This window comes from Suillus fuscotomentosus, assembly GCF_016647785.1.
Source record: "Suillus fuscotomentosus strain FC203 chromosome Unknown F5891scaffold_24, whole genome shotgun sequence".
NCBI lineage: Eukaryota > Fungi > Basidiomycota > Agaricomycetes > Boletales > Suillaceae > Suillus > Suillus fuscotomentosus.
Genome location: NW_024539536.1, coordinates 164,277 through 188,074, shown reverse-complemented (window position 1 = coordinate 188,074; position 23,798 = coordinate 164,277). Strand labels below are relative to the sequence as shown.

The window sequence follows — 23,798 nt, the reverse complement described above, 5'->3', positions numbered from 1 at the left end:
AGAGTATCACTTCCGGATCTTGCACAGTGGGAATGAGATTACCTTGGATTGCGGCTGTAATATCTGAATGTAGCAGAAGATTAAGGACACGGGGAAAATTGTTTCAACGATGTCGCTGCATCCATCCAATGATCAGCTTTCATCACGCATCGAGGTCGGGTCTAGTACTGTGTTTTTTATTTCCTCGAGATCGATCGATAGGCAGCAGCCTGCGGATAACATAGATCGTTGGAAATTGCAAAAGCAAGTGACAGTGATGGTTTTCCTCCTTGCGCCATGGCAGTGGCGCTCCGCAAAGGCCGTGTAAGAGAGGATGTAAGAACCATCCATAATATTGTTCTATGGGCCAAATACGTCGATGATATCTTTTCCTTCAAGCATCCTAATAGACCATAAGCCGCTAATGACGTTGAATCATTGCTGAAGCACGGTCAGCACAAAGCACGAGGCTACGTCATAACTACAGTGCATCTCCACACGAATTGTTGCGACATCTTCAATATTCAATGCCGACATGGCTAAAGATGAGCGAAAACCGTCTCTTGCTGGTGTATGCAGTGAAATACAAAGAAGTCAAATTGCATATATCAAGTCCGAAGGGGATGGACGAGGACATCTGAGCCCGTCCTGAACTAGCCTGAAGAGTCTCCCCAAGCCGCCCATGATCCGATATTATTAGTGGGGAAAGTAACACGAAATATATATGAATATGATCGATGCTAGGATAGGGATGGTATGGATGCACCGCAAACACAATATTTGCGTGCATATATACCATTCCTACCCTCCATCTCCTTCAAGTTCTATTGCGTAGGATCGAGAGAAAATATGTATCAGCTTCCCACATCAAGGGTATGAAATGGAAACATCGAAAAGTTGAACAACACTGTAGACAGGACTTCTCCCGTAACGCACAGATATCAAGATGTCTGAGCGTTACCTCTATGTGATCTTACCCAAGAGTCTACCTTATTCTTATCTCCAGCTAGTCCATGCTCGGCCTTCAAATGTCGGCGAAGATCATACGCGCGAGTTAAGATGTGATCACAGTGTGCTGAAGAACCAGAAAGCGGAGTTTCTGGGGGCAATAGCAGTAGGTCCTCGATGTTGGGATATGGACACCGTATGGTTTTTGACGTTGGCATACGACTGCGGAGGGAGTAAGCATGTCCCGTGATTCGATCGATGCTCAAGTCTGCTTTTGAGCCTGCCGGTTCGTTGTTGGAACAGTCGGTATCGGTATCAGTAGTTGTAGCGCCGTCTGACTCGGATAAATCTGTGACAGATTGATCACTCCTTGTACTATGAATCTTAGCCAGGTGCCTTTCGAGGAGGTGTTTGTAGCCAAAGGCACTGGAGCAATGTTGATGTGGGCAGACATGATTTCTGTGGCCGAGATGAATCACGTTGTTGTGCGTCGTGAGGGCTTTCATCTATGCATGACGTCAGAATGGATTGAAAACAAATGTCCGTCGACGACCGTACAGATTTGAATTCTTTCCCGCATTTGTCGCATTTCCAGTCTCTGCCTACTTCTCCACCGCGTCTGCGTTTACGAGGCAGATCTGTTGCTTCCGATTGTTCTACGTCTGCTAGAATGGCTTCTAACTCTTGTTGCTCGTGTAGTTTCTGATGAGCACGCAAATTATGTTGGGAAGCGAACGTTCGTCCATGGCATGAGGAATGCATGCAAGTTGGAGGATGGGTCTCGCGTATATGGGCCTGGAGGGATGTCCATGTCGGGTAATATGTAGGGTCAGTGTCAGATAACGGTAAGCACTTCGGGTGTGTACACGTGTAACGTTTATCTGAATGAACGATAAATCGTCATCATGCACACAGATGCGAAGGTGCACGAACCGTCATGAGTCTTGATGTGACCTCTAAGTTTTTGATTCGTATCGAACGATTTGGCGCACCCTGGGTGTGTGCATATGTAAGGTTTCGTACCCGGGGGTGCATGTACTTGGCAGGTATGAGATCGCAGCTGATGGTGTTTGGCAAACAGCTCGTTGCAGCCCTCTACCGCGCACTGAGAAGAGAAAATCAGTGCGGATGGCTTGGATAGTGGGGATAGCACCCACAGCATACGATTTAGCCCCACTGTGCGTATTCTCGTGCACCTGAAGGTGCTGGAGGGTCCAGAACCGTTTCTGGCATGTGGCCGATGTCATACATACATAAGGGCGTTCAGACTCAGGCAGATGGCTTTTTGCATGTGCTTGGAGATGGGATTCGCGCAAATAAGACTTTTGACAAGTCGTACAGACGTAGGGACGCTGTTTGCGCTGATTAGCACGCAGTGGGCGTAAAACGGCACACGAGACCATGTCACCTCTCCTGTATGGGACCTGATGTGCTCTGCTAGCCTACAAGCTTTTGAGTAAGACTTTGTGCATCCAGAATACGTGCAAGGATGGCGGGCTTTCTTTGAGCAAAGCTCTGCGGTATCGTAGATGGCGAGATCCTCAGTCGAAGTTGAAGTTGATGGCTCGGGTTGCGGACTCGCAGAACTGTGTAAAACATATCTGGTGGCCTTACGTTTCCCAAGGACTGTCGTCGATGACAACGAGAGCGACATTCTGATTAGCCCCGTGATAGGCACACCTACTTATTCCCGTGGAAGTGGAATAGAACCAAGCTTGATTTACCTATAACTTGTATTTTTGCCAATCGGGGTTTGTGCGTGGATAACTTGTTCCCGCCCGCTCATTGCTCATGCATAGCCTGTCGGCGCCAACACGAAGAGAGGCCGTTCTGCTCATTTTCGTATTCGTCTCATTGTTATTATTCTCAAGAATAGACTATGATACAACCGGGATCAAATTCTGGGATGTCGATAAGTCAGGCGCGTCGCCACATACTTCGGCGCTTGGGGAGTCTTGGAGGACACGAATAACATGGTCAAGCGGACACGTACCAAACACCCGTGTAGTGTCTCATGTCCCTGGTGCGTTCTTGCTTCAAGTCGCTTGAGTCGTCCCGGGCTGATTAGCCTCCTATAGGATGGACTATTTTTGACAACCTCTTTGTCTTGAACGGCACTGTTTTTGTCGTGACGGATTTCCCATCAAGTATTCCTGACCGTCTTACAATCACTTCCACTGCCGTGGATATTTTCAATGGTGAAGACGCTGTAAATAGTCGAACACCAGGGGACCGCGAGATGCAAATTATTTCGACTAGTCAAGCTCAAAGGTTGTTCGGTTCAAGTGCTGAGTCGATTGATGGGGTAACAGTGAGTATTCTGAACCATCATAACTTGTGTTGGCTGCTCAACCTTGGATTATGTGGTAGTGGCTCGTAAACGATCCTCCTCAATTGTAAGTATCAGGGGCTAGCAATCAACTGAGGCTCATTTCAAATGTCAGCATCACCCACTATTATCACTGGTCGGCTGAACTCTTTTTTGGGTTCTGGCGCACATATTCCTCATTGGACACTAGCATAAATGAGATGGGGAAATCTATACTTCCCGCTCTCCGCCGTATATTCTTTGTCCATGCGGATGCAGACCATTGGAGGGATTATGCTCTGATGAACCAATGGGTCTTGCGCAGCGCCTTCCCCTCTTTGACGACAGAATACTCTTATGACTGGGAAGATCGTGCAGCAATGGGTCGTCCAATGATGTTGGATCGTGTGATCTTTACTGACCGAGCTGCTGCCATGCATGGCCATCATTTCTTGAGCACCGGGCGAACAGCAGCAGAGCCATCTGCTTTACCTGGGAGTGCGCACTGGTGGAGTACGATTCGCGCGAACGTTATCCGCGTTTGCGGGCTGGACCCCAATGTAGTGGGTGATATGGCGCAGACGCCTGTCATCACGTACATATCGCGTCAAGAGTGGGGGCGTCGTATGCTCAAACAGGAGGATCACGAGCGTCTTGTGGAAGAGCTTCATAAGCTTCGAGACTTGTATGGGTACGAAGTGAACGTCGTGGAGATGGACAAGCTTTCTCGAGCAGAGCAGTTCGAGCTCGCGGCGCGAACCACGGTTTGTGCTAATTTTTATCTTTTAGTATAGTATGATTGACGACGGTGTTTTATAGATCATGATGGGTGTCCACGGTAACGGGCTTACGTCGCTAGTTTGGATGAGGCCATCACCTCGAGCTACGGTAATGGAATTTTTCTTCCCAGGAGGTTTTGCACAAGATTATGAGTACACCACCCGGGCTCTTGGCATGGTACATTACGGATTCTGGGGTGACGAGTGAGTGCGCTTTTTTTGTCGCAGCGGTATCGTCTGATAAGTGTACAGGTACTTTACGAGTCCTGACACCCCGGAGCAGGCGTACCCTCCAGGGTTCCAGGGCACGAACATTCCTATAGATGGAGCTGTTGTGGCGAGATTGTGTCACGAGAGACTTTTGCTCCAGTGAAATTGACTGGGCTGGTGTTTAATGAGATAGAAAACAGATCGAGTTTGATCTACCCGGACTTGCATTATGCTACGCTGCTTGGCTATAACTTACTTATGAGGCTGAGAGTTTTGCAAGGAGTACTAGTACTTGGATTAAAACATTACAAGTCGTACTCCTCTATGCCCATTCACATTCACTGACAATGCCTATTTATTTGCACACCAAAGCTTTGTGAATGTTAGAAGGCCGACGATTTGACCTATATTACAGTACTACATGTGATGTAATCACATCATGGGTGGTCTCAGGTGAACGAAGGGGAAAGAGTACTTACCAAGTACTTACCCCCGTTCAAATTATCTCCTCGAGTCAAGTTTGTCAATATTGCTATGATTATTTACACGGAGGACCGCAAAATATCACACGCATACGCTAATCATCCAATGCATCCAGTAAATTCTCCGCCTTTGCCTTCTTCCACCTCTTCTCAGTAACTCTCATAACATCTGGGAACCATTCCCCAAGCCTGCCCTCCGCTTCTCGTCCTAACACCATATCTGCCAGGGCCTTCCCACTTAACCATGCATGTACCATCCCCTCCCCCGAATACCCAGCTGCAATCCATTCCCCCGGCGCAGCACTTACATGCACCCCCTCCTCCTTCTCGCTTTTCACAACCGAACTCAACGGTGGCTCACTCCTTCCAGACACAACACGCGGCAAACGGCCAACCCAAGGTATCAAATCCACCGAAATGCCCAAAATACCACTCCACAACGCCTTGACGCGTCCCTCCGCCCACATTCCCTCACCCCTCTCCAAAGGCACCCCCTCCCTTCCCCAATTATCCTCTCCAAAATACCTAGGAAGCACACCAGATAGATGTGCCGTGGTACGTGTGCTATACGTCGTATCGTCCGTATTTGCCATCGCCTCGTATCCCTCGTCGCCGTCTTGTGCGAATCCGCCCCCTAGCATGAGCTCGTGTTCGCCTGTGGGGAGTTGGGTGAGGTAGTCGTAGCCTATTGGTCTGGTATAGAAGACGAAAGAGTGGTGGGAGGTATGGTTAGAACCGGGAATGGGGAGGGATTGCCCAGGGCGTTGGGCTGACATGTTACCTCGGAAGGGGATGATTTTACCCCGGAGCTTTTCGAGCAGGGTTGATGCCCAGCCGTTCGTTGCGTGGATGATATGCGGGGTTGTGATGGTTCCGCGGGGGGTGGAGAGGGTATAGTAGGGGTTGGAGGATGTTGGAGGTGAGATAGAGGTACATGGTGTGTTGGCGCAGAGTGAGAAGCTGTGGTGTAGTGCGTCAGTTTGATTTGTTTCGGTGGCAAGAGGTTATTTACCGGTCAGGATATCGTGATAGAAGTTTTGCGAGAATTCCAGTCACAAATTGGTATGGATGGATCGCGCCTGCGCTGGATGATATGCAACCGAGCGTATCAGGTGCCAGGCGGTATTTCTGGCCCAAAGGATGGGTTTCTCTTTCATGATCGAGTTGTAAAGCGTACCTCGATAGCTTCTTTTGCTTCGCACACCTCATGATGCTCAGCATCGAAGGCAAGGTCTGCTTTATATGTTTGGACCTTTCTTTTCGCCTTCTCGAACATATCCGAGTTATAAAACACATCTACTGATTCTACTTCCCGCCACTGGGATTCTGTAAGGATACCTTCTTGTTCCGCGACGCTCCGTAGCTCCTCGAGATGTGCCAACCTCAATTTAATGATCTTTTGAGCTACAGCTTGTCCGTGATCACGCTTAAGCGAAGTGTAGTCATGATATAGAGGCGGTGATATATGTCCACCGTTTCTACCGAAAATGTTGGTCCACTGGTCTACGAGAGTCGATGCGAGACTCACCTCCCAGTCGCCCCAGAACACACATCTCTTGCTTCCAACATGACGACTCTAACATTATGCCCCTCAGCACTTGCACTATACAAAAGCCTCCTCACAACCGACGTCCCAGTAATACCTGAGCCAACAACGATAAAGTCAGCATGCGTCGGGAGTTGTGAAACGTGAGTGGCGATGGGGGAGGGTGGGTAGGACCAGAATGAGCGGCTGGGGTTTGGGAGTGGGAGCCCTGGAGAGCGCTGGATGCGCGCTTGCAGGGTTTGGAAGGTGTGAAGATTGTCGAGGAATTCGGTTAGCGCTAGGCGAACGAGGGAGAGTGTGTTGCCCATCGCGGGAAGAAGGAACCAATGCGGTTGTGCCTCAGTTGCGTTCTATTATATCACTTGAATGATCTTTAAGTTATTTTTGTCGTCTTATAGAATTAACGTCCCATCCCAACGTTTCGTATGAGGAACATTCTCTGTTCAAGTCCCATTACTTGAAGTTCACAAGGATTTCAGAAAAATCACGGGGCGTAGCTATTTTGACGCGGCCGTGATGCGCATGTGACGCGGCACTGATGAGCGCTAGCCTTGACGCAAGCCACTGACGCGCCATTAATTCTATATTCTACATTCGACTTCCAGATCAAGTTGGATGAATTCACGACCATTCCTTTGTTATTTTATTTGCCATAGGGCCATGTACAACTAGGTATACATAAGCCAATGACTATTTTCTTTTCCTCCCCTTCGAGCCTGTGGAGCACATCGACGTTTAACGGGCGGACATTCTTCAGCCGGCAGAGAAGGAACTACAGCTTCGGATAGCTCGTCTGCAGACTCCAAAGATGTAGCATCAGAGTTATCACTGAATAAGGGGCCGCGCTGTCAATCACATAAGTTAGATATCTATCGAACGGAGCAGGTAAAGTCTTCCTCACTTCAAGTTCACTCTCGCTATAATCTCTTGCAGAAACCCATTTATCAGGAATTCCGAGATACACATTCCATCCCCTGTGATGTTGACCAGCGTCCAAACCCCATTGCTGGTTGCCTGCAGGTCCTGCTTCTTCGGAATCCTCGAACATCCTTGCTTCTAGTGCGGTCAGACATTCAAGGTCGACGTCAGCCACGAAGCTATTAGTAGGATAGCTTATCGTGAGATCAGCCCAAGCCATGTTCAACAGCGTGCTATCGTTCCATTCTTCGTTTCGAGCTTCGATGCGTAGTAAAATAAATTTATTTCTGCCTATGGACAATTACAGTGTACGACGTCTAATTTTGTCAGGATGAAAAAGAACACTGTTAGAATATCAATTATGATGACAGATCTAAAATAAAATATACCTAAGTTATACGAACAGTGTGACAGTTGAGGCGGTGAGGTCTGACGCGGCATATGGAGATGGTGAGGTCTGACGCGGCATATGGAGGTGGTGAGGTCTGACGCGGCATGTGCTACTTGTGACGCGATGAATGATTAATGAAGTTTGACGTGGCGTGACGCGCGGGTGACGCGGCAGTGACGAGGTTTGACGCGGCAGTGTAGTAGGCCTTGACGCGGCATAGAGTGTGGATGTTAATATTAGTACAGAGATTGCGAAGATATTTGGGAGAACTTGTCGTGGTGTGAGTGGTGCTTGACCCAGCCTAAACGAGGCTTCTGACATGGGGCCATGGTTGGGGCTTGACGTGGTGGTGCAGGGTATAGAGTGGATCGGACTTGGCAGGGTGAGGTCGAGGCTTGACGCAGTGAGACAACACTTGACACTGCGTCTGAAAACCAACATAGATGAACGAATTAGAGGTAATGCAACGATATAGGACTGACACGCAAGATGCATACTAGTAGTATGAACACAGAGGACAAGCACTGTAAATTTGGTGAGAGGTGAATACAGCACTATAGAGTAGGCTCGTGACCAGCCTGGCGTATACTACCACGGTTTCACTACGTCAATAAATTCTCACTATCTCAAATTGACGCATATAGTCAGACTGGTTACGAGTCTAACTCTAGAGCCTGTACGCAGGCAGACACTCATATGTTGATCATTAACGATGATTCAAAGTGTTTGGAATGCGATATGAAGTTGTGTGAACATGATCTGTACATAAAAATTTGTTACAGTGCCGCGTCACAGGCACGTCACAACTATTTACACTAACGCGACTCTCCACGTGTTCAAGTTGACACCATGTTTTACTCCATGGTGTTAGCGTGAGTTGAGGAACATTGTGGTGTTGAAATTCCATCAAATATACTATCCTTCGTGAGTCATTGCAATTGCCTAAAGTCGGAGTGAAAATATCGCTTGATGGAATGTTCAAGGCAATTTGTCTGCCCGGTCATCACCAGTTTTACATTACGCGTACTCATAAATGTACACTGGTGGCGACCCTGCGCGTGCGATGGCGATCAACATTGATCATTACCCTGGTCTTCATCCAGGCATCAAAGGAGACTCGGCGGTTATGTGCTAGTGCACACTTCACCTTTGAACCCTTATTTTCCTGGAATTTCGACAAGTAGTAGCTACGGGAAATATCTTGCGCTGAGCTGCTGGCACACGAGTTTAGCCAGATAAGAAAAGTAGTTTGCCTGTCAATCAATGGTATCCATACGCTGAGTACCCATTGTCAAATATTAATTTACTGATACGGCCCCACGCAAACTGAATACTTTGACCGTTCAGCCGCGAACAGTTTTCGCTGATCACCCTGCTCCATCGCGATCAACTAATCCTATGAGATCATCCACTCGATAGTGAACCTAGAGTCGCATTGATCCGTATCCCATGGGTCATTGTTGACGCACACGAGGGAATCCACAGGGCCAATAAAGAAGTCTTCTGTCTCGCATGTGGGTTTGTGCGACTGGTAAGTAAGGCTTCTTATTCTTATGCCTGCAGACAGGCACCCGCCAGATCGACGTCAGGAATCTCTATGACCTCATATACCAATCATGGTCACACGTATCCAACGCTGTACTGCGGATATTCTTGAGGCACTATCCGGATGAGAACGACACTATGGCTCGCAAAATCCATAATCGGAGTCGGCACCGATAACTGTCTGGGCCTTTCTTCGTGTGGCGCAACCGATATTTCCCCGAAGCTCCTTCCCATTCAAAGATGCCACCAAATGTCATGGTCTGGAATCACTTCTTGTGCCAATGAGCATCTAAAGATCACATGCATGAAGGCGACACCACTGGTATGTGGCTGCGTGATCTCGCGTTATCTCCATCGAGTACAAAGGTTCCGTTGAAGTTTGGAAAGGCGCGACGGATATTTCGCGCACGAGAACATCCTCAAACTTGGACTAACCTTCAATGTCATGGACACCCTGAAGACACTATGATCCAGATTTATGACTACGTCATGGTGTCGAGAAGTGCGTTGCGCCGGAACTGTCCAAGTTTTACTTTGATGTCGTGTCACAGGATCTGGCTATAACCCGAAAAGTGATTCTAAACCAAAATTTGACCCCTGAAACCACTAGTTCCTGCCGGCGCAGATCACCTTGCATTCTCGTTGTTGCAGTTCACGCGCATACTCGCAAGGCCGCCCCCGAGTACGACAATGGCTAAAAACTTTAAGCACTTCAAACCCACTATGAAATCATCATAATCGATGCTAGTGACTCGAAGCACGCTGGTGGATTGGGGTCTCAAGGTCTGCACAACTCCCTCAATTATATGGTATGACCAGCCTTCTGCTTGAACATTGACTTACCTCGTGACAAGGATGTGCATCAATCAAGTATTCAGCATCGACCGGTGTTTCTAATCTTGAAGCCTAGAACAATTTTATCAAGACTCTCTTTTGATCTTTTGATCTTGAAGCCCATCACACTCTGCCCGGGGCCTTTAACTCAATTTGTCAAGTGACCCTTGTTCACTCACGGTGAACTGCTGTCTAAACCACCGGCAATGATCCCCTTATAGGTACATATTTCAAGTGATTGATTTTGTGGAGCGCAGCAAGGCTATAAAGACACATCAACCAGGGGCTCGAACAGCACACAATTACCTGTGTATCTCTCTTCCACTTCAAGCCAACTCCTACTTAAGTAACAATTTCTCGCTGTCATGAATGCTGAACAGTACGTCCTGCAAGTCTCAGATTTTGACCTTTGTCATATCTGATATACCCAAGATTCCGTAGAGCTGGTTATCAAGCCATCGATAGGATATGTGACTACCATGTCACCTTGAGGGATAGACCTGTCTTATCCCAAGTTGAGCCAGGGTACCTCAGAAAGGCGCTCCCGTGTGCGTATGTTTTATTTTGCCTCGTGCTTGCTTCTTATCGTCACGAGCGCAGCCTCCGCCCCCACTGAAGGCGAGGATTTCCAGCTTATCGCTGACGACTATCAAAAGTACATTATTCCTGGTACTTGACTCTCATTATTGCACAAATTGACCTATCTCATTCGGACTGACAGGCCTGACACACTGGCAACACCCCTCATTCTTTGCGTACTTCCCTACATCAAGCACATTCGAGGGTATACTTGCAGAACTATACGCGTCTAGCACGTCTAACCCTGGATTCAATGTACGTATCTCTACCGCAACACTCCCGCTATCTTTGTAACTTTTGGTAGTGGTCTGTGAGTCCCGCATGTACAGAGCTTGAGGCTGTGATCATGGACTGGATGGCTCAATTACTTGGGCTTGATGAGTCGTTCTACAACATCTCCGAGGTCGGTGGCGGCGTCATTCAGGTCTGTTTCTCATCCCTTCATATCACTAATTTATACTGATCGTCGTGCACTAGACGTCAGCATCTGATTCTGTGTTAGTCGCCACTGTCGCTGCACGTTCACGATACATTCGTGAGCACCCTCAGGTAGCGATGGAGAATCTCGTGCTCTATACCACTACCCAAACCCACTCGCTTGGGAAGAAAGCTGGGCTTATCTTAGGTCTCAAAGTGCGCGCACTAGGAGTCACAGCTCAGGATGACTTTGCATTGCGTGGAGATACACTCAAGGTAGCATTGGAGGAGGATACGAACGCTGGGTTCCACCCTTTCATCTTGAGTATGTTCTTCGCATGAATAGCTGTCTCGAAATTCATTTAACTCGTTTTGCAGTCGGTACTGTAGGGACGACATCTTCCGGTGCTGTCGATCGGCTCGACGAGATTGCTGATGTTGGTGCGTATATTGATCATGTTATTGAAGCTCCTTAAATTTCCATTTTACGCGTAGCAAAACATTACCCTTTCCTTTGGCTGCATGTCGATGCCGCATGGGCAGGCGTTGCATTCGTGTGTCCAGAATATCGCGAGGCATACCAACTTCCCGCCATCAATAGTTATGTAGATTCTTTCTGCACCAGTTTCTACAAGGTTTGTTTACTCCTATTTTGTGACATCGGTCTGGGGCTCATCAACATTCTGCAGTGGGGTCTCATCCAATTTGATGGCTCTTGTTTGTGGGTGCGGCACCGGAAACATTTGACAGACGCACTGGACATTACACCCGAATTTTTGCGGTCAAAGCATGGGAATGCTGGTCTGTTTCTAAGTGTTATGACTGTTGGCCGGTGCATAAACGACCAATTTGTATAGGCACCGCTATCGATTACCGCAACTGGCAGTTAGGCCTTGGCAAACGGTTCCGATCGCTCAAATTCTGGTTTGTTCTTCGTGCGCGGGGAGTGAAAGGCTTCCAAAAGTACATCAGCGACGTACGTCAGCCCATTTATTATCATTGTCCTCTAACCCATACTGATATTTTGTCCTATCTCGCCAGTGTATCAAGTTGAACACCAAGTTTGCACAGAGCATATATGAATCCGAGTTATTCTCCGTCGTCACCAAACCTTCCCTTGCCATGACAGTCTTCAGGCTTGCACCCAAGTCCCTTTGTCAACTCAGGACTCCCGAGCTAAATACTTTGAATCGTGCTTTTTATGCACGGCTTGCGGCACGGAATGATATTGCGATCACCCAGACAGACTTGAATGGGGTGTTTTGTATTAGGATGGTGATCGGGGCTGAACAGACTTTAGAAAGTGATGTCGAACGTGTGTTAGCGTTGATGGAGTATGAGGCGATGGCTTTGTTAAAGAACCAATGGGAGGGGATTGGAGGTCGCAGAGGTAGGAAGACAGATGTGGTCCCATTTCACTCCCATTAAAGATATACCTATTGTACTTGTACTTATCTGCAGTCATAGTCGATGCCTGGGTTTATTGTTCCCAATACCTTTGGGTGTACCCCTAATTGCACTTGTACTTGCTCTCTTGCTTTAATCTGATTCTTTTTCTTCTCATATCGCCTGACTGTTGTGGCTTTGTTCATCGCTGTCTCCCTGTATCAGTCTAATTCCGTCATCCAGATTGGACTGTTGCCTTTTCCCCCGCAGTGTTGAGTATTTATGGAAGCGTTTTTTTTCATTGCTCCCTTGCAACTAACTTTGAGATCAATATCGCTTCTAGTAATACAATACAAGTATGATTGGCATGAAAAGTGTGATGATGAAACCGAAGTTGAGAAGGCTGACAAAACTGTAACGTTCAACAGGTAGTACTATTGTTCGAGATGGCGCGATAAAATGTGCTTACGAAGAGTACAAAGTTCCTCAGCACGACACTAAAATATGAGAAGACAGACACAACTTCTCGAATATTAGTGTCTCACACTCAGGACTGCGAAGATGTTCCTATGATTTGATGGCCAAGAACGGAAGAAGATTTGAAAGTTTCGAGACGCTTGTTGACCTTTTGCCAGTTCTTCCAGCAGTGTCTCCCACCGAGTATTTGGTTAACTTGGTGGATGCCAGGCAGCATGGAGAAGATGGTGCGAGCGACAGCTTCAACATCCACTACGTCAGGGGAATCCAGATCCAATGATTGTAGGGAAGTGTGTTGAAATGATTCGGTTGTCGGATCAATATCGAAATGTTCAGTATCGATAGGTATTCGCAGTTTTTGCAAGTGGGGACATAGGCGAAGTGCTGTGAATAATCCGCGAAATGTAACGGCAGGTGAACGAGGATGGAGGTCCCTATGGAGGTCCGTTAATTCCAACGAGCGGATGTGAGGCCAACTTGACATGGCTTCGAAAAGAAGGTTGTTGTCAAGATAGCTGCAGCAATAGGGAAGAATGAGCCGCAGGACTCGGAGTTGCCTGAAACAAAACAACTGTCTGATCGGTGTAAACAAGCTGCCTGAGAGTTCCTGGACCACTAGGCCACCGGCGAAGAGTTTGACGTATTCGAGGGTCTGATATGCTTTGCACTGTGACAGTGCACGTAAAAGCAGGTCACCATCTGCCCTGTGCAAAGTATCCACATTGATCTTGACCCGCTTCAGCGAGGGCAATTCAAAATTGTGCATGACTGCGATAATGTATGCTGCGCTGTCAATAGAGAAATAAAGATCCGTGACCTTGAGGGAAAGTGCGAGATTAAAATCGTCGCTGCCGAAGGGGTGAAGGACTTTGCCGTGAATCCATACTGTAAGAAGGGTAGGGAGCATAGAGAGGTCCTTCCATGCTGCCCAGTCGAGCGGTGGACAACGCAAATTTACAAGCCGCTTGCACAAACAGAAAATAGTACTGTTAGACAGTGGGGAAACTTCACGCGATGAACCACAAGGTATGATGGATAAATCCTCCAAGGCAAAACAACGGGTCACAAGAACTTTCAAATCTGGTTGAATTTCCGATAAGACGCAACAACGCAGCGTGGGGGACAGGAAGAGATGCAAATATTTTGTCGGATATAGAATTCGAACCAGTGCTAATGACAGCAGTCTCGGGAAGATGCATGTCTCGATGGGAAGAGCTGAGATAAGATGAAAATGGCTGTCGTGGGTTATGGAAATTGAGCGCACACGAGCGGCATGGCGCAAAAACTGATGGGTCTCGTGCTCAGATAGGGGATCGACAGATTGAGAACAGAAGAGCTGCCCTTCAGGACGTCGGATAAGCTGCCTTGAGAATTCATGCATGACCGTGACAATATGCTATATCATGGAAGAATTGAACATATCGGACATTGTACAAATCATCCATACTCACCTTTTTATCGCCGCCATATATCATTGGATGCAGTCTCGTAACACAGCCTAACAGTGGTTCTATTCCATCCATGTTAGCCCAAAGGAGATCCATTGCAGGCTCGTGGAAGGCTTTGCATGTGCTAGCAAGCGCTGCAAGGGATTTGCGAGACCATCTACTGATTTTCTCGTGGTTCACGTGCTCGAATATGACCAGTAGTACATCCGGTACAAGGAGAGCCCGATGCTGCTGCATAGTACTTGCAAGTGTTAACGTGAGGCGTATGGAATGGAATCGGGTGAGCAGATTCCGAAGTCTGAGTGAACCTCATTTGGCCAGCTCGTAGTGCGGCCCGGGACCGGTATCCTGGCCAACGAGAGGCTATGTGCGAGTTCGAAGTTGGATCCCAGTTAGTACTTACCACTCGACAACCAATGTTGACCTATGCTGGCTCATAGACAAACAATCATCCTACATACTAGTTGCAATCGATTTCCCTCGCGGCACTCTCAAGCAGCTGGTCTGGCTCGCGAAGCTTCCCCGCTACCGCATCAGCTGGAGATAGTCTAGTTTGCGTAGTGCGAGTTGCTCATCAGCGCGTAAGTCCGGTAGAATCGAGGTGTTCTTACTTGTGAATAAACTTGAGGATTTGTAGCATGGTCCGATTAAACCATAGACTCTCTGAAAAGTGCAGGTTTCAGCGGCTGGTTAAGAAGCACTGTGTTACACTTACTGGCGGCAGAAGCAGCGGGCGAAGTTTGGGCAGGGCGACTCATAATTGCCGCGTCTTGCCCTCTCAAGACTCGGTGTAAAGAAGGAAGAGAGCAGTGGTTGCAACTGGTATTCAGCACTCTTTTCCGAGGATTCCTGCGAATACATTCCTTGGTTGTCGATGGGCCCAAACTGCGATTACCGTCGTTGAACATTAGTGCTGTTGTGATGCCACTGTGACACTGCGGACTCGGCAGAGGGTGCGAAACTTGAACTCTCTCACCACCCCTTCCCATGTAGCTGTCAGTGTGTGCATGTGAGGCCTCAGCGCTCGGCTGGAGGTTTTCAAGTTAGGGTCCCATGCGCAGCCAAATGTTCAGTTCACAGCTTATCAGTTCGCGCTGGGAGTTCTACTTGGACACTAGGCTGCAATTTTCCATCAAATGATCGTGCGACTCGTAAGATAACATGAACGACTCATACTAACCACTGTCTTCTTCACGCCGTCCTGCCATGGATATCGAGCAGTATGTCTTTTGCACTTATATTCCTAATCCCATGGTGTTTACTCATATCTGACGCACCACAGATTCCGCAGAGCTGGTTATCAAGCCATAGACAGAATTTGTGACTACTATATCTCGTTAAGAGATAAGCCTGTCTCCTCCCAAGTAGAGCCAGGGTATCTCAGAAAGGCACTCCCAGGTCTCTACTTTTCATTCTGACTTGTGCTCTCTGTCTTATCATCCCATTTCAGCGTTTGCCCCTACAGAGGGCGAAGACTTTCAACTCATCGCGGATGACTATCAAAAGTACATCATTCCTGGTAATTGGCTCTGATTTTGCACAAATTCAGCAAATCTCATTCGTACTGACAGGTCTGACACACTGGCAACATCCTTCGTTCTTTGCCTATTTCCCTACAGCATGTACATTCGAGGGTATTCTTGCAGAACTATACGCGTCTAGCACGTCTAACCCTGGATTCAATGTACGTCTTTCTACTGTAACCCACCCGTTGTCTTTGTGACTTTTGTAGTGGTCTGCAAGCCCTGCATGTACAGAGCTTGAGGCTGTGGTCATGGACTGGACCGCTCAATTACTTGGGCTTGATGAGTCGTTCTATAACACCACCGAGGTCGGTGGCGGCGTCATTCAGGTGTGTTTTCACTCTCACTCCCTTCATCAAATGTTATTGATCCCTGTGCCACATATAAGACATCAGCATCTGACTCTGCATTGATTGCAACTGTCGCTGCACGTTCGCGATATATTCACGAGCACCCTCACGTGGCTATGGAGAAACTCGTGCTCTATACCACCACACAAACACACTCACTGGGCAAGAAAGCTGGGCTTGTCCTAGGTCTGAAAGTGCGCGCACTGGAAGTGACAGCAGCAGATGACTTCGCACTGCGTGGAGAGACACTAGAGGTGGCACTGAAGGAGGACGTGGACGCTGGGCTCCACCCTTTCATCCTTGGTATATATTACCATGGCCTCTATATCGTGGAATTCACCTTGTTCGTTTTTGTAGTTGCTACGATTGGTACAACATCTTCCGGTGCTGTTGACCGGCTCGGCGAGATTGCTGACGTTGGTGCGTATACCGACCACGTACTTGGTATTGATGAGAGCTCATCCCTACATGCAGCAAAAAAATATCCTTTCCTGTGGCTACACGTCGATGCCGCATGGGCAGGCGTTGCACTTGTGTGTCCCGAATATCGTGAGGCATGCCAACTTTCCGCCATCAATACTTATGCAGACTCGTTCTGTACCAATTTCCACAAGGTTTGTTCCTATCTCGTGATATCAGCCTAGAGCCTGAAGTATTGACGTTCTGCAGTGGGGTCTAATCAATTTCGATGCCTCCTGTTTGTGGGTGCGACACCGGACACACTTGACCGATGCACTAGACGTTACACCTGAGTTTTTGCGGTCAAAGCATGGGGATGCCGGTGTGTACCTGTCGCTAGTTTTTATCTCTTGGGTCAATTAACGAAATAAATGTCGGTTTGTCTAGGCACTGTCATTGATTACCGCAACTGGCATCTTGGCCTTGGCAGACGGTTTCGATCGCTTAAATTTTGGTTTGTTCTCCGTTCCCGTGGGGTTAAGGGGTTCCAAAAGTATATAACTGACGTATGTCAAGTATTGATGGTGGATTCCGATTGTAAAACCTGATATTTGGCCTTACCTCACCAGTGCACTAAACTCAACGCCAAGTTTGCAGAGCGCATACGGGAATCTAATCAATTCTGCTTCGTCGCAAAACCGTTCCTGGCACTGACAGTTTTCAGGCTTGCGCCCAAGTCTCTTCCTCACCTCACGACTCTCGAGTTAAACGCTCTGAACCGGGCATTTTACTCACGGCTTGCAGCACGAAGCGATATTGCGATTACACAGACGGATTTGAATGGCGTGTTTTGTGTGAGGATGGCGATTGGCGCTGAGATGACTACGGAAAGGGATATTGATAGGACATTGGATATGATTGAGCAGGAGGGACGCGCTACCTTGAGGGAGCGGGAGGACTAGTCTGTAACTAGTTCCATTGATTAATGCGGTGATTATCCTAGGATATACTTAGCTGAGTGCTGAGCTATTCTGATAACAAGATATCGATAGGCTACATGTGCACGAGGCACTGATCAAGATAAACTCTGGATGTAGTTTTGTCTCGCATGATTTCTGTGCTTCGGGCCTCGATGGGTCTACATGTGGCATTTCCTCGCATGACAAGCTAGCAGACTCGAGGTTTACAAAGTTATTTATGGAATATTGCAACCTTTTGATACTTTAAAAAAATAATTCTTACAGAAACAGTCAAAACTTCTCATCAAACTCACGATAAATTGCTGCGTTCAAAGCCTATTCGAGGGCTTGCCAACGCCGCCGTGATAACAATATTAATGAACCTGTGGCAAACCTGTGATGTCCAGGACCGGTTCAAGTAACTTGTACCCGCTGCCAGCGGTGGCAACAGCCTAGAGAAGTTCAATAATCCATTTTAAGAAAATAAATAACTCGCCTAGGCACAAAAGTCGTCTGACCCTTATAAACGTGATGGACTATTCATGGGATTAAATTATACATAATGGCCACATCTTTTCGTACAACTTCTTTTTGACCACCATGACCATGTCGACGAATAGGCATACTCCCTTGGACGTTTGCTCACAATCCAACGACGAGCATTGTCAGCTGAGCGTACGCTTCGACGACCAATGCGTTCTCATCCCTAAGCATCCTCACCGTCACCGCCTACCAAGGATAGTGACAAAGTCTTATTCTCTGCCGTTATGGAAGAGGCGTCCGTCGAACTCGGGCGGGCCGTCGTCGTCTCCAGAAACAGACGCCTTCGTACCAGAAGACAGTCATGTCGTCCTGCGAGTTCCGATTCCCAGGTAGGTCTATTGGTTGTTAGTGAATTAATTCACAACTAAACGCCGAAATGCGGAACAGTTTCTCTAGTAAAGCGCAATCTCCTACTTGTACTCGTAATTCGGACCCTAAGCCGCTCTCCCCTTGTCTGGTTCATCGTTCTCCATCTGGTATTTCTGCCATCTCACAGGCCGCCCCCGGGTCTCCCCAGAGTCCACGGCGCCCAAGACGCACAGTGTCCTTGTCGCCTTCTCGTTCGGATCTCGTCACCATTCCGCTGCGACCATGCTGCGCGGGGTGTGAAGCCGTGACGGAGGCGTGTTTGTCGCAGGGAGAGACTTGGACTGAACACTTCTCTCGGTCTGCACGCAGACGGCGCTCACTCAGCACAGACGAGGGACCGCGGACCATCACAGTCGAAGGGAGCGTCGCTGCTGCATCCTTTGGGCTTGGTCGCGGTCACCCGATTAGCGTGGATGAGGTTGATAAGCGTCGGCGGTCGAGCGACTCGGTGGTGACGGCGTCAATGTGGTTGAATGAGGAGGGAAAGAATGTCATGGTTAATATGCAGCGCTCGTCATCGCCATCGCGCATACCGAACTTGGCTATGCCTTCTACTCCTCGGATACCGGAGGAAGATGATGCTGAAGACGATGAAGACCAACTCTTTCCTCTCCCGTCCCCTCGTCGGTCGCCTGGGGCATCTCCCGCACCCAGCCCATCTGCTTCTGCATCATGCATCGGGATTTGTAGGCCGAGTGGGAGCCCAGTGCCGTCAGATTCTTCATTGGTCAGCTTAGGCACAAAGATGAATAAAGACCCGTTCCTTGCACCTGTTTCAAGGTCGTCTTCGTCTCTTTCGCTTGCAAAGACAACCGAGTCCGATGAAAATGTATCACGTGCACCATCGCCTCAAGTTCTTGCCACGGCGACCTCGATCTCCGCACGCTCTTTCAGTCAGTCTCCATCGCCGCAGACCTCATGCGTTCCCCCAGTTTCAACACCCTCGTCTACTTGGACAGAGGAGCTTGGTGCAGGCGCAGATAGAGAGCAGCCACCACTCACTGTTCCCTCCTCTGCCTCGTCCCTGTCCACTTCTCTCCCCACGTCAAATGGGTTTCGGTCACATAATTCTACACATTCGCTCGTTCACTTACCATCCACCTCGCCGAACCTCTCGACTTCCCTGCCTCAAAAACGTCATGGCTCATTGTCATTGGCTCGCCCCCGGCATATTATTGCCGATGTCCTTCGCGGGGTGGGTGTAGTAGGAAGTGGGGCTAGTGGTGTCGGGGTTCGTGTATAGGCCGGCGTTGTTTTCCGTTTGTCAATTAAACGGTTGTCGAGCTCCTATGGATGTTCCTTTGTTTTGGCTGGTAATTTTCCATGCAAAGTCCTTAATTTTGTTCGTTTTGATTCACAAGTTTCTCATCCATTCTGGAGCGCGTTGTGAATCACACCATGTATATACTGCCCCTTCCTCCATTTCGTGCTCCAATGTATCATCAACCCACGTTATTCTCTCGTGTGTTTAGGTGTTTACTTACCTACCCCTGCCTGGTAGTGTTCGCTCACGCGTCCTTACAGTGTATTCATTCATACCCGGTTTTATGATACTATTATGTTAATGCAGCAAATTTACTGCTTTTTGTCACATGGAGTCATGCTAGGTGAAGAGCGTTGCAGGTGCGCTCTTCCTGCTTGCATCGAAGGCGTATCCATGTGGTGACCTGTGAGATAATACGAGGCAATGGAAGACATTCCGACCGTACGCATTTAGATGTGTTCAATTGTAACCGCCAAGATAGGTATTTGCAGGGCTGTGATGATTAGTAGATTAGGTTCCTGAACCTGCGTGGAGCGCTGAAGGGGTACATGATCCGTATTGTACCTTGTATGTCCTATATGCCACACGCCACAGTCAAGTGATCGTGCTGAAGCGCTGAAGAAGGCACGGTGCTCATCCAGCAGGATAATTTCTTTCTATGTAGAATTGACTTGTCATCAATAGACTGTCGGCGTTCTTTGAAATTAGCTTGAAGGAAATAGAGCACTGAGACCCAGCGGATCTGTCCTGTTAATTTTAATTTGACCATTAAATATTGACTGAGTCGAGGAACGATTAAGATACCTCCAGAAGAAAATCGTGGATGTGTCGCATCTACACAATTAAGAAATTCTTGTTGAGTGCCAGACAGAGAGTCAGAGAGACGGGCAGTCAGGCGCGTCGGGTCACAAATTATGTCACAGTCACTGTGTCACGCGACGCGAGCGCGCCTGAATTATTGTTGACTGCCAAATTTGTCTCTTACTCAGGCTGTCTTGACGTACGCTGTCTACAACTTTCTGTAATTCTTCACCCTCAACGTGGACGATGTCATTGCGCAAGTTACCTTGTATGTATTTATCCCGCCCGGTCCAGTGTTCTCCATGACTAATCTGTATTAGTACGAGTACTTTATACGGTCAACAGCTCTCCTCAATATATTCTTGCTCGGTCACCATCTTCTGTGCAAGTTACTCTTTGCCCATCTCCTTCTGCTGCAAACGCGCAGTACGGTTTGGCACCACTTAAAGCATGTCTCAATGCTATTTGCAACTCAAGGTGCGTATTCTCGTGTGACTTTCATTCCATGGACTCACCGCTTGGCAGCCCAGAGCTTCTCCTGGATAACTCCAGGGACTTTTCTATCTATGTACTGGACCCATTGGAGTCGCAAACTATGCCAGCCCATGTAGACTTCTCCCAATCGAACGCGGCGTCTACTTCAGCGCCGCAAGTAGCCCAACCACGAGGAGTGGCCGTTGCACTGGGGCTGATGTCGTGGGCACTCACAGCGGACGAATCAGATAGCGTGACCGTTACTGGTACAATCACAACGCTTGGTACAGGTCTTGATGCCCTAGAAGTGGTCTTTGCTCTCCGAGAGGTAATTACCCACAGCTTTCGTTGCATCCGATTTTGATTAATAGTGCTGTCAGACTAAACACATCCAGAAATCTCACTTGTCTGATGCCTTGAAATCTTGGAGCCAGCCACTCAAGGCATCACATACAAATACATCAATTGCACCTCCCGAACCCACTAACTCAGAAACCCCACCCTCGTCACAAGAACTTCTCACTAGATCTGCCGATTTTCCTGAGGTTTACATCGGACCTCCTAAGCGCGGTCGGGGCCGCCCTGAGGGTCCGAAGAAGAAGCCCAAGCAGTCAAAGTCACAAAAACCTCATGCGTGGCCTGCAGCACCACCATTTATATGTGCTCCGCTGGTGCGACTACAGCAGCAAGAGCCAGAAGTGGCCCCTACCCATACACCTACTTCTTTACTTACAATACTGTCTGCCCTATCTACTGGGAGAGACAATACAGCGCTTTTGGCTGCTCTTTCGACGGTGGATTCGACACCGTCGGGATCAGAGCCAAGCCCAGCGCTGCTAAATGCATTAAGGGATTTGCTGGCAGCACAAAGTCAGAATCAACAGCAGTCGTCGCACGCGCTGCAGCCTGTCTCACGGAATAATCAAGACGATGATATTGTTATATTAGAAAAGGAACACATAGATCCGACCGCATTCCGACGACGTGTGGAAAGGGAAGACTCGAGCAATCTGGCCACAACCACTGCAGATGAATCAGAAACAACCCCTCTGCGCCAGCGTCGTGCCTACATTCCACTAGACGGGAAAGAGAATACACATTCGTCCCCAGTGACCCGTAAGCGCAGGCTCAGTGACTTTATGGCTGAACAGGAAAACAATAAAGCTCGAAGAAAGCGTGCACACGCTCGGTCAGAATCCGGGCGAACATCGGGCTCCTCTGAAATACCACAACCAATAATACCTCCAGGCCATCACCGCACCGTTCGCTCAAATTTTGACACGAGTGTATCACCTGAAATGCCCACCAGTTCTTCACTTTTCCGTCCGAGGTCATCTCCTTCCAGGCCAATGTGTCGTTCTGCATTCCAATCCCAGTCCTCCCTCGCCATGCCGCATTCGACACAAGCACCTGTAAAGCCCGTCAAAAATTTTGTCGTGCCAGAGTGGGCACGTACAAGCACTGCTACCCGACCAAAGCTCTCGAAGGAGGTTGAAGAACGCATTGCACTCATGGAGCAGGAGAAGAAAGGGAAACGCGCTGGACGGCGAACGCAGAAACCAGGATGTTCGCAACAAGGCGCCAGAACACCGATCGACCTGCCTTTGGAGGATAGATGTACGATGGTACACACACCTGTCGAAGAGGTGACCATGCCGCGTCTACAGAGTGCTCTTTCACTCTCCTTGCCTGTCTTTGCATCTGACGTATCTATATCGTCCCCCCTGTCGCCTTCTTCCCCTGTGTTAGAGACACCTCCAGTACCCAGCACACCTCCGCGGAGGACATCAGTTTTGCGTGCTACGTCACGAAGCCTAGGACCCGATGAGGCTTCACCACTGTTCAGCCCAACTCCCAAATTATTTAGGGGTAGCACTGGAAAGACGCCGCACTTTCCCTCCCATCCCCGTACACCTTCACGTACGGGTAAGAAACCTGTCTTCTCTCCTATTCACCTTCGCACACCATCTGCGAAAATATCTCCTCTACGACTCGGACTCAGACCGCGCTCATCCCTCGAATGGGCCAACAAGTCAGTCGAACAACCCGTCGACCGCGAAGAAGAAGACCTGCTCGGCAAAGAACTCGACGATGCGCTTCAAGGGCTGGATGTCCCAGCAGTTAAGCAGCAGGACGCGACGGACACCCTCGAAAGTGGCGAAGATAATATAACGTTACCTCTATCTCCCCTTCCTCCCTCTTCCCCACTCCCACCTACCAGTCCTTTGCTACTTCCTTCCACAGACGATCCAATGGAAGATTTCTTCGACAGCGACGCTTTCTTCAGTGACTCGGATGGAATACTGGGGGATGCAAGCGAGTTTCCACCCTCTTCGATCTCCGATTGGTATTCCTCGGATGATGATGGTGGAGCGGACATAGACGAGTTGCTGACCTTAGACGGGACCTCAGGGCTGGATCTTGAAGGTTCTTTTTCACCAAATGCGTTTGCTGATATGGACTTTACGGAGTTTTGGGAGTCGCTTAAGCCTCTCCTTCAGGCAAGGGCAGACGAGGAGGGGAAAACAACTGTCAGCATGGACTCTGGAGCCATAATGGATGGTGTCGATGTGGACTCTGGAAAGCTTGCTCAGGAGGTACAGGTGCTTTTTAGTGGGTGCCTGATGTGACATTATGGACGCGTACGACATTACAAGACAGTTCAAGCAGAAGCTCATCTACGAAATCACGCTTCGAGCACGCAAATGCTTAAACACAATCAACTCTGCGAGTATGTATTAGATAAAAACTTGCGCTCGCAATATGTCGCAAGATATATGAAACACTGGCACGTATATTGTGAGCTCGTACTACTTCAGAATCGTTGATCATGCGTAACGCCCGGAAGATCTACAAGCCTGAGGAACGG

General features: G+C 48.5%; 9 protein-coding genes across 9 annotated transcripts; 5 read left to right on the top strand and 4 right to left on the bottom strand.

Moving 5' to 3' along the window:
• Nucleotides 1–775: 775 nt before the first annotated feature.
• F5891DRAFT_1277902 (uncharacterized protein) lies at nucleotides 776–2,666 on the bottom strand. The gene is made up of 5 exons (XM_041370297.1): nucleotides 2,336–2,666; nucleotides 2,085–2,279; nucleotides 1,861–2,032; nucleotides 1,486–1,808; nucleotides 776–1,433 (listed from the first exon to the last, which is right to left on the bottom strand). The coding sequence occupies exons 1-5, from the start codon at nucleotides 2,579–2,581 to the stop codon at nucleotides 921–923; spliced, it is 1,449 nt and encodes a 482-aa protein (XP_041226491.1). The 5' UTR covers nucleotides 2,582–2,666; the 3' UTR covers nucleotides 776–920.
• On the top strand, nucleotides 2,667–4,595 carry F5891DRAFT_1030745 (uncharacterized protein). The gene is made up of 6 exons (XM_041361584.1): nucleotides 2,667–2,950; nucleotides 3,006–3,238; nucleotides 3,298–3,323; nucleotides 3,372–3,999; nucleotides 4,055–4,218; nucleotides 4,267–4,595. The coding sequence occupies exons 1-6, from the start codon at nucleotides 2,719–2,721 to the stop codon at nucleotides 4,385–4,387; spliced, it is 1,404 nt and encodes a 467-aa protein (XP_041226490.1). The 5' UTR covers nucleotides 2,667–2,718; the 3' UTR covers nucleotides 4,388–4,595.
• A 91-nt stretch (nucleotides 4,596–4,686) lies between these two features.
• F5891DRAFT_1108587 (FAD dependent oxidoreductase) lies at nucleotides 4,687–6,641 on the bottom strand. Its single transcript, XM_041363695.1, has 4 exons — nucleotides 6,235–6,641; nucleotides 5,884–6,184; nucleotides 5,719–5,834; nucleotides 4,687–5,666 (listed from the first exon to the last, which is right to left on the bottom strand). The coding sequence occupies exons 1-4, from the start codon at nucleotides 6,558–6,560 to the stop codon at nucleotides 4,802–4,804; spliced, it is 1,608 nt and encodes a 535-aa protein (XP_041226489.1). The 5' UTR covers nucleotides 6,561–6,641; the 3' UTR covers nucleotides 4,687–4,801.
• A 317-nt stretch (nucleotides 6,642–6,958) lies between these two features.
• On the bottom strand, nucleotides 6,959–7,597 carry F5891DRAFT_1030734 (uncharacterized protein; the record flags this gene model as incomplete). The annotated part of the gene is made up of 3 exons (XM_041361583.1): nucleotides 7,565–7,597; nucleotides 7,155–7,355; nucleotides 6,959–7,101 (listed from the first exon to the last, which is right to left on the bottom strand). Coding segments are annotated over exons 2-3 (289 nt in total), but the record flags the coding sequence as incomplete, so codon positions are not given.
• A 2,708-nt stretch (nucleotides 7,598–10,305) lies between these two features.
• F5891DRAFT_1224396 (pyridoxal phosphate-dependent transferase) lies at nucleotides 10,306–12,376 on the top strand (the record flags this gene model as incomplete). The annotated part of the gene is made up of 11 exons (XM_041369477.1): nucleotides 10,306–10,319; nucleotides 10,382–10,488; nucleotides 10,541–10,609; nucleotides 10,662–10,774; nucleotides 10,824–10,943; nucleotides 10,997–11,261; nucleotides 11,315–11,377; nucleotides 11,432–11,571; nucleotides 11,626–11,737; nucleotides 11,794–11,912; nucleotides 11,978–12,376. The coding sequence occupies 11 exons, from the start codon at nucleotides 10,306–10,308 to the stop codon at nucleotides 12,362–12,364; spliced, it is 1,509 nt and encodes a 502-aa protein (XP_041226487.1). The 3' UTR covers nucleotides 12,365–12,376.
• A 400-nt stretch (nucleotides 12,377–12,776) lies between these two features.
• On the bottom strand, nucleotides 12,777–14,570 carry F5891DRAFT_273081 (uncharacterized protein). Its single transcript, XM_041371152.1, has 2 exons — nucleotides 14,251–14,570; nucleotides 12,777–14,195 (listed from the first exon to the last, which is right to left on the bottom strand). Exons 1-2 carry the CDS (start codon nucleotides 14,482–14,484, stop codon nucleotides 12,870–12,872), a joined length of 1,560 nt encoding a protein of 519 aa, XP_041226486.1. The 5' UTR covers nucleotides 14,485–14,570; the 3' UTR covers nucleotides 12,777–12,869.
• A 775-nt stretch (nucleotides 14,571–15,345) lies between these two features.
• On the top strand, nucleotides 15,346–17,505 carry F5891DRAFT_273131 (pyridoxal phosphate-dependent transferase). The gene is made up of 11 exons (XM_041371153.1): nucleotides 15,346–15,467; nucleotides 15,530–15,645; nucleotides 15,698–15,766; nucleotides 15,819–15,931; nucleotides 15,980–16,099; nucleotides 16,159–16,423; nucleotides 16,478–16,540; nucleotides 16,595–16,734; nucleotides 16,790–16,901; nucleotides 16,967–17,085; nucleotides 17,149–17,505. The coding sequence occupies exons 1-11, from the start codon at nucleotides 15,454–15,456 to the stop codon at nucleotides 17,479–17,481; spliced, it is 1,464 nt and encodes a 487-aa protein (XP_041226485.1). The 5' UTR covers nucleotides 15,346–15,453; the 3' UTR covers nucleotides 17,482–17,505.
• Nucleotides 17,506–18,084: 579 nt separating this feature from the next.
• On the top strand, nucleotides 18,085–19,633 carry F5891DRAFT_951283 (uncharacterized protein; the record flags this gene model as incomplete). The annotated part of the gene is made up of 2 exons (XM_041375031.1): nucleotides 18,085–18,350; nucleotides 18,409–19,633. 2 exons carry the CDS (start codon nucleotides 18,085–18,087, stop codon nucleotides 19,631–19,633), a joined length of 1,491 nt encoding a protein of 496 aa, XP_041226484.1.
• Nucleotides 19,634–20,638: 1,005 nt separating this feature from the next.
• Nucleotides 20,639–23,798, top strand: F5891DRAFT_273033 (uncharacterized protein). The gene is made up of 4 exons (XM_041371151.1): nucleotides 20,639–20,723; nucleotides 20,776–20,932; nucleotides 20,981–21,257; nucleotides 21,310–23,798. The coding sequence occupies exons 1-4, from the start codon at nucleotides 20,702–20,704 to the stop codon at nucleotides 23,557–23,559; spliced, it is 2,706 nt and encodes a 901-aa protein (XP_041226483.1). The 5' UTR covers nucleotides 20,639–20,701; the 3' UTR covers nucleotides 23,560–23,798.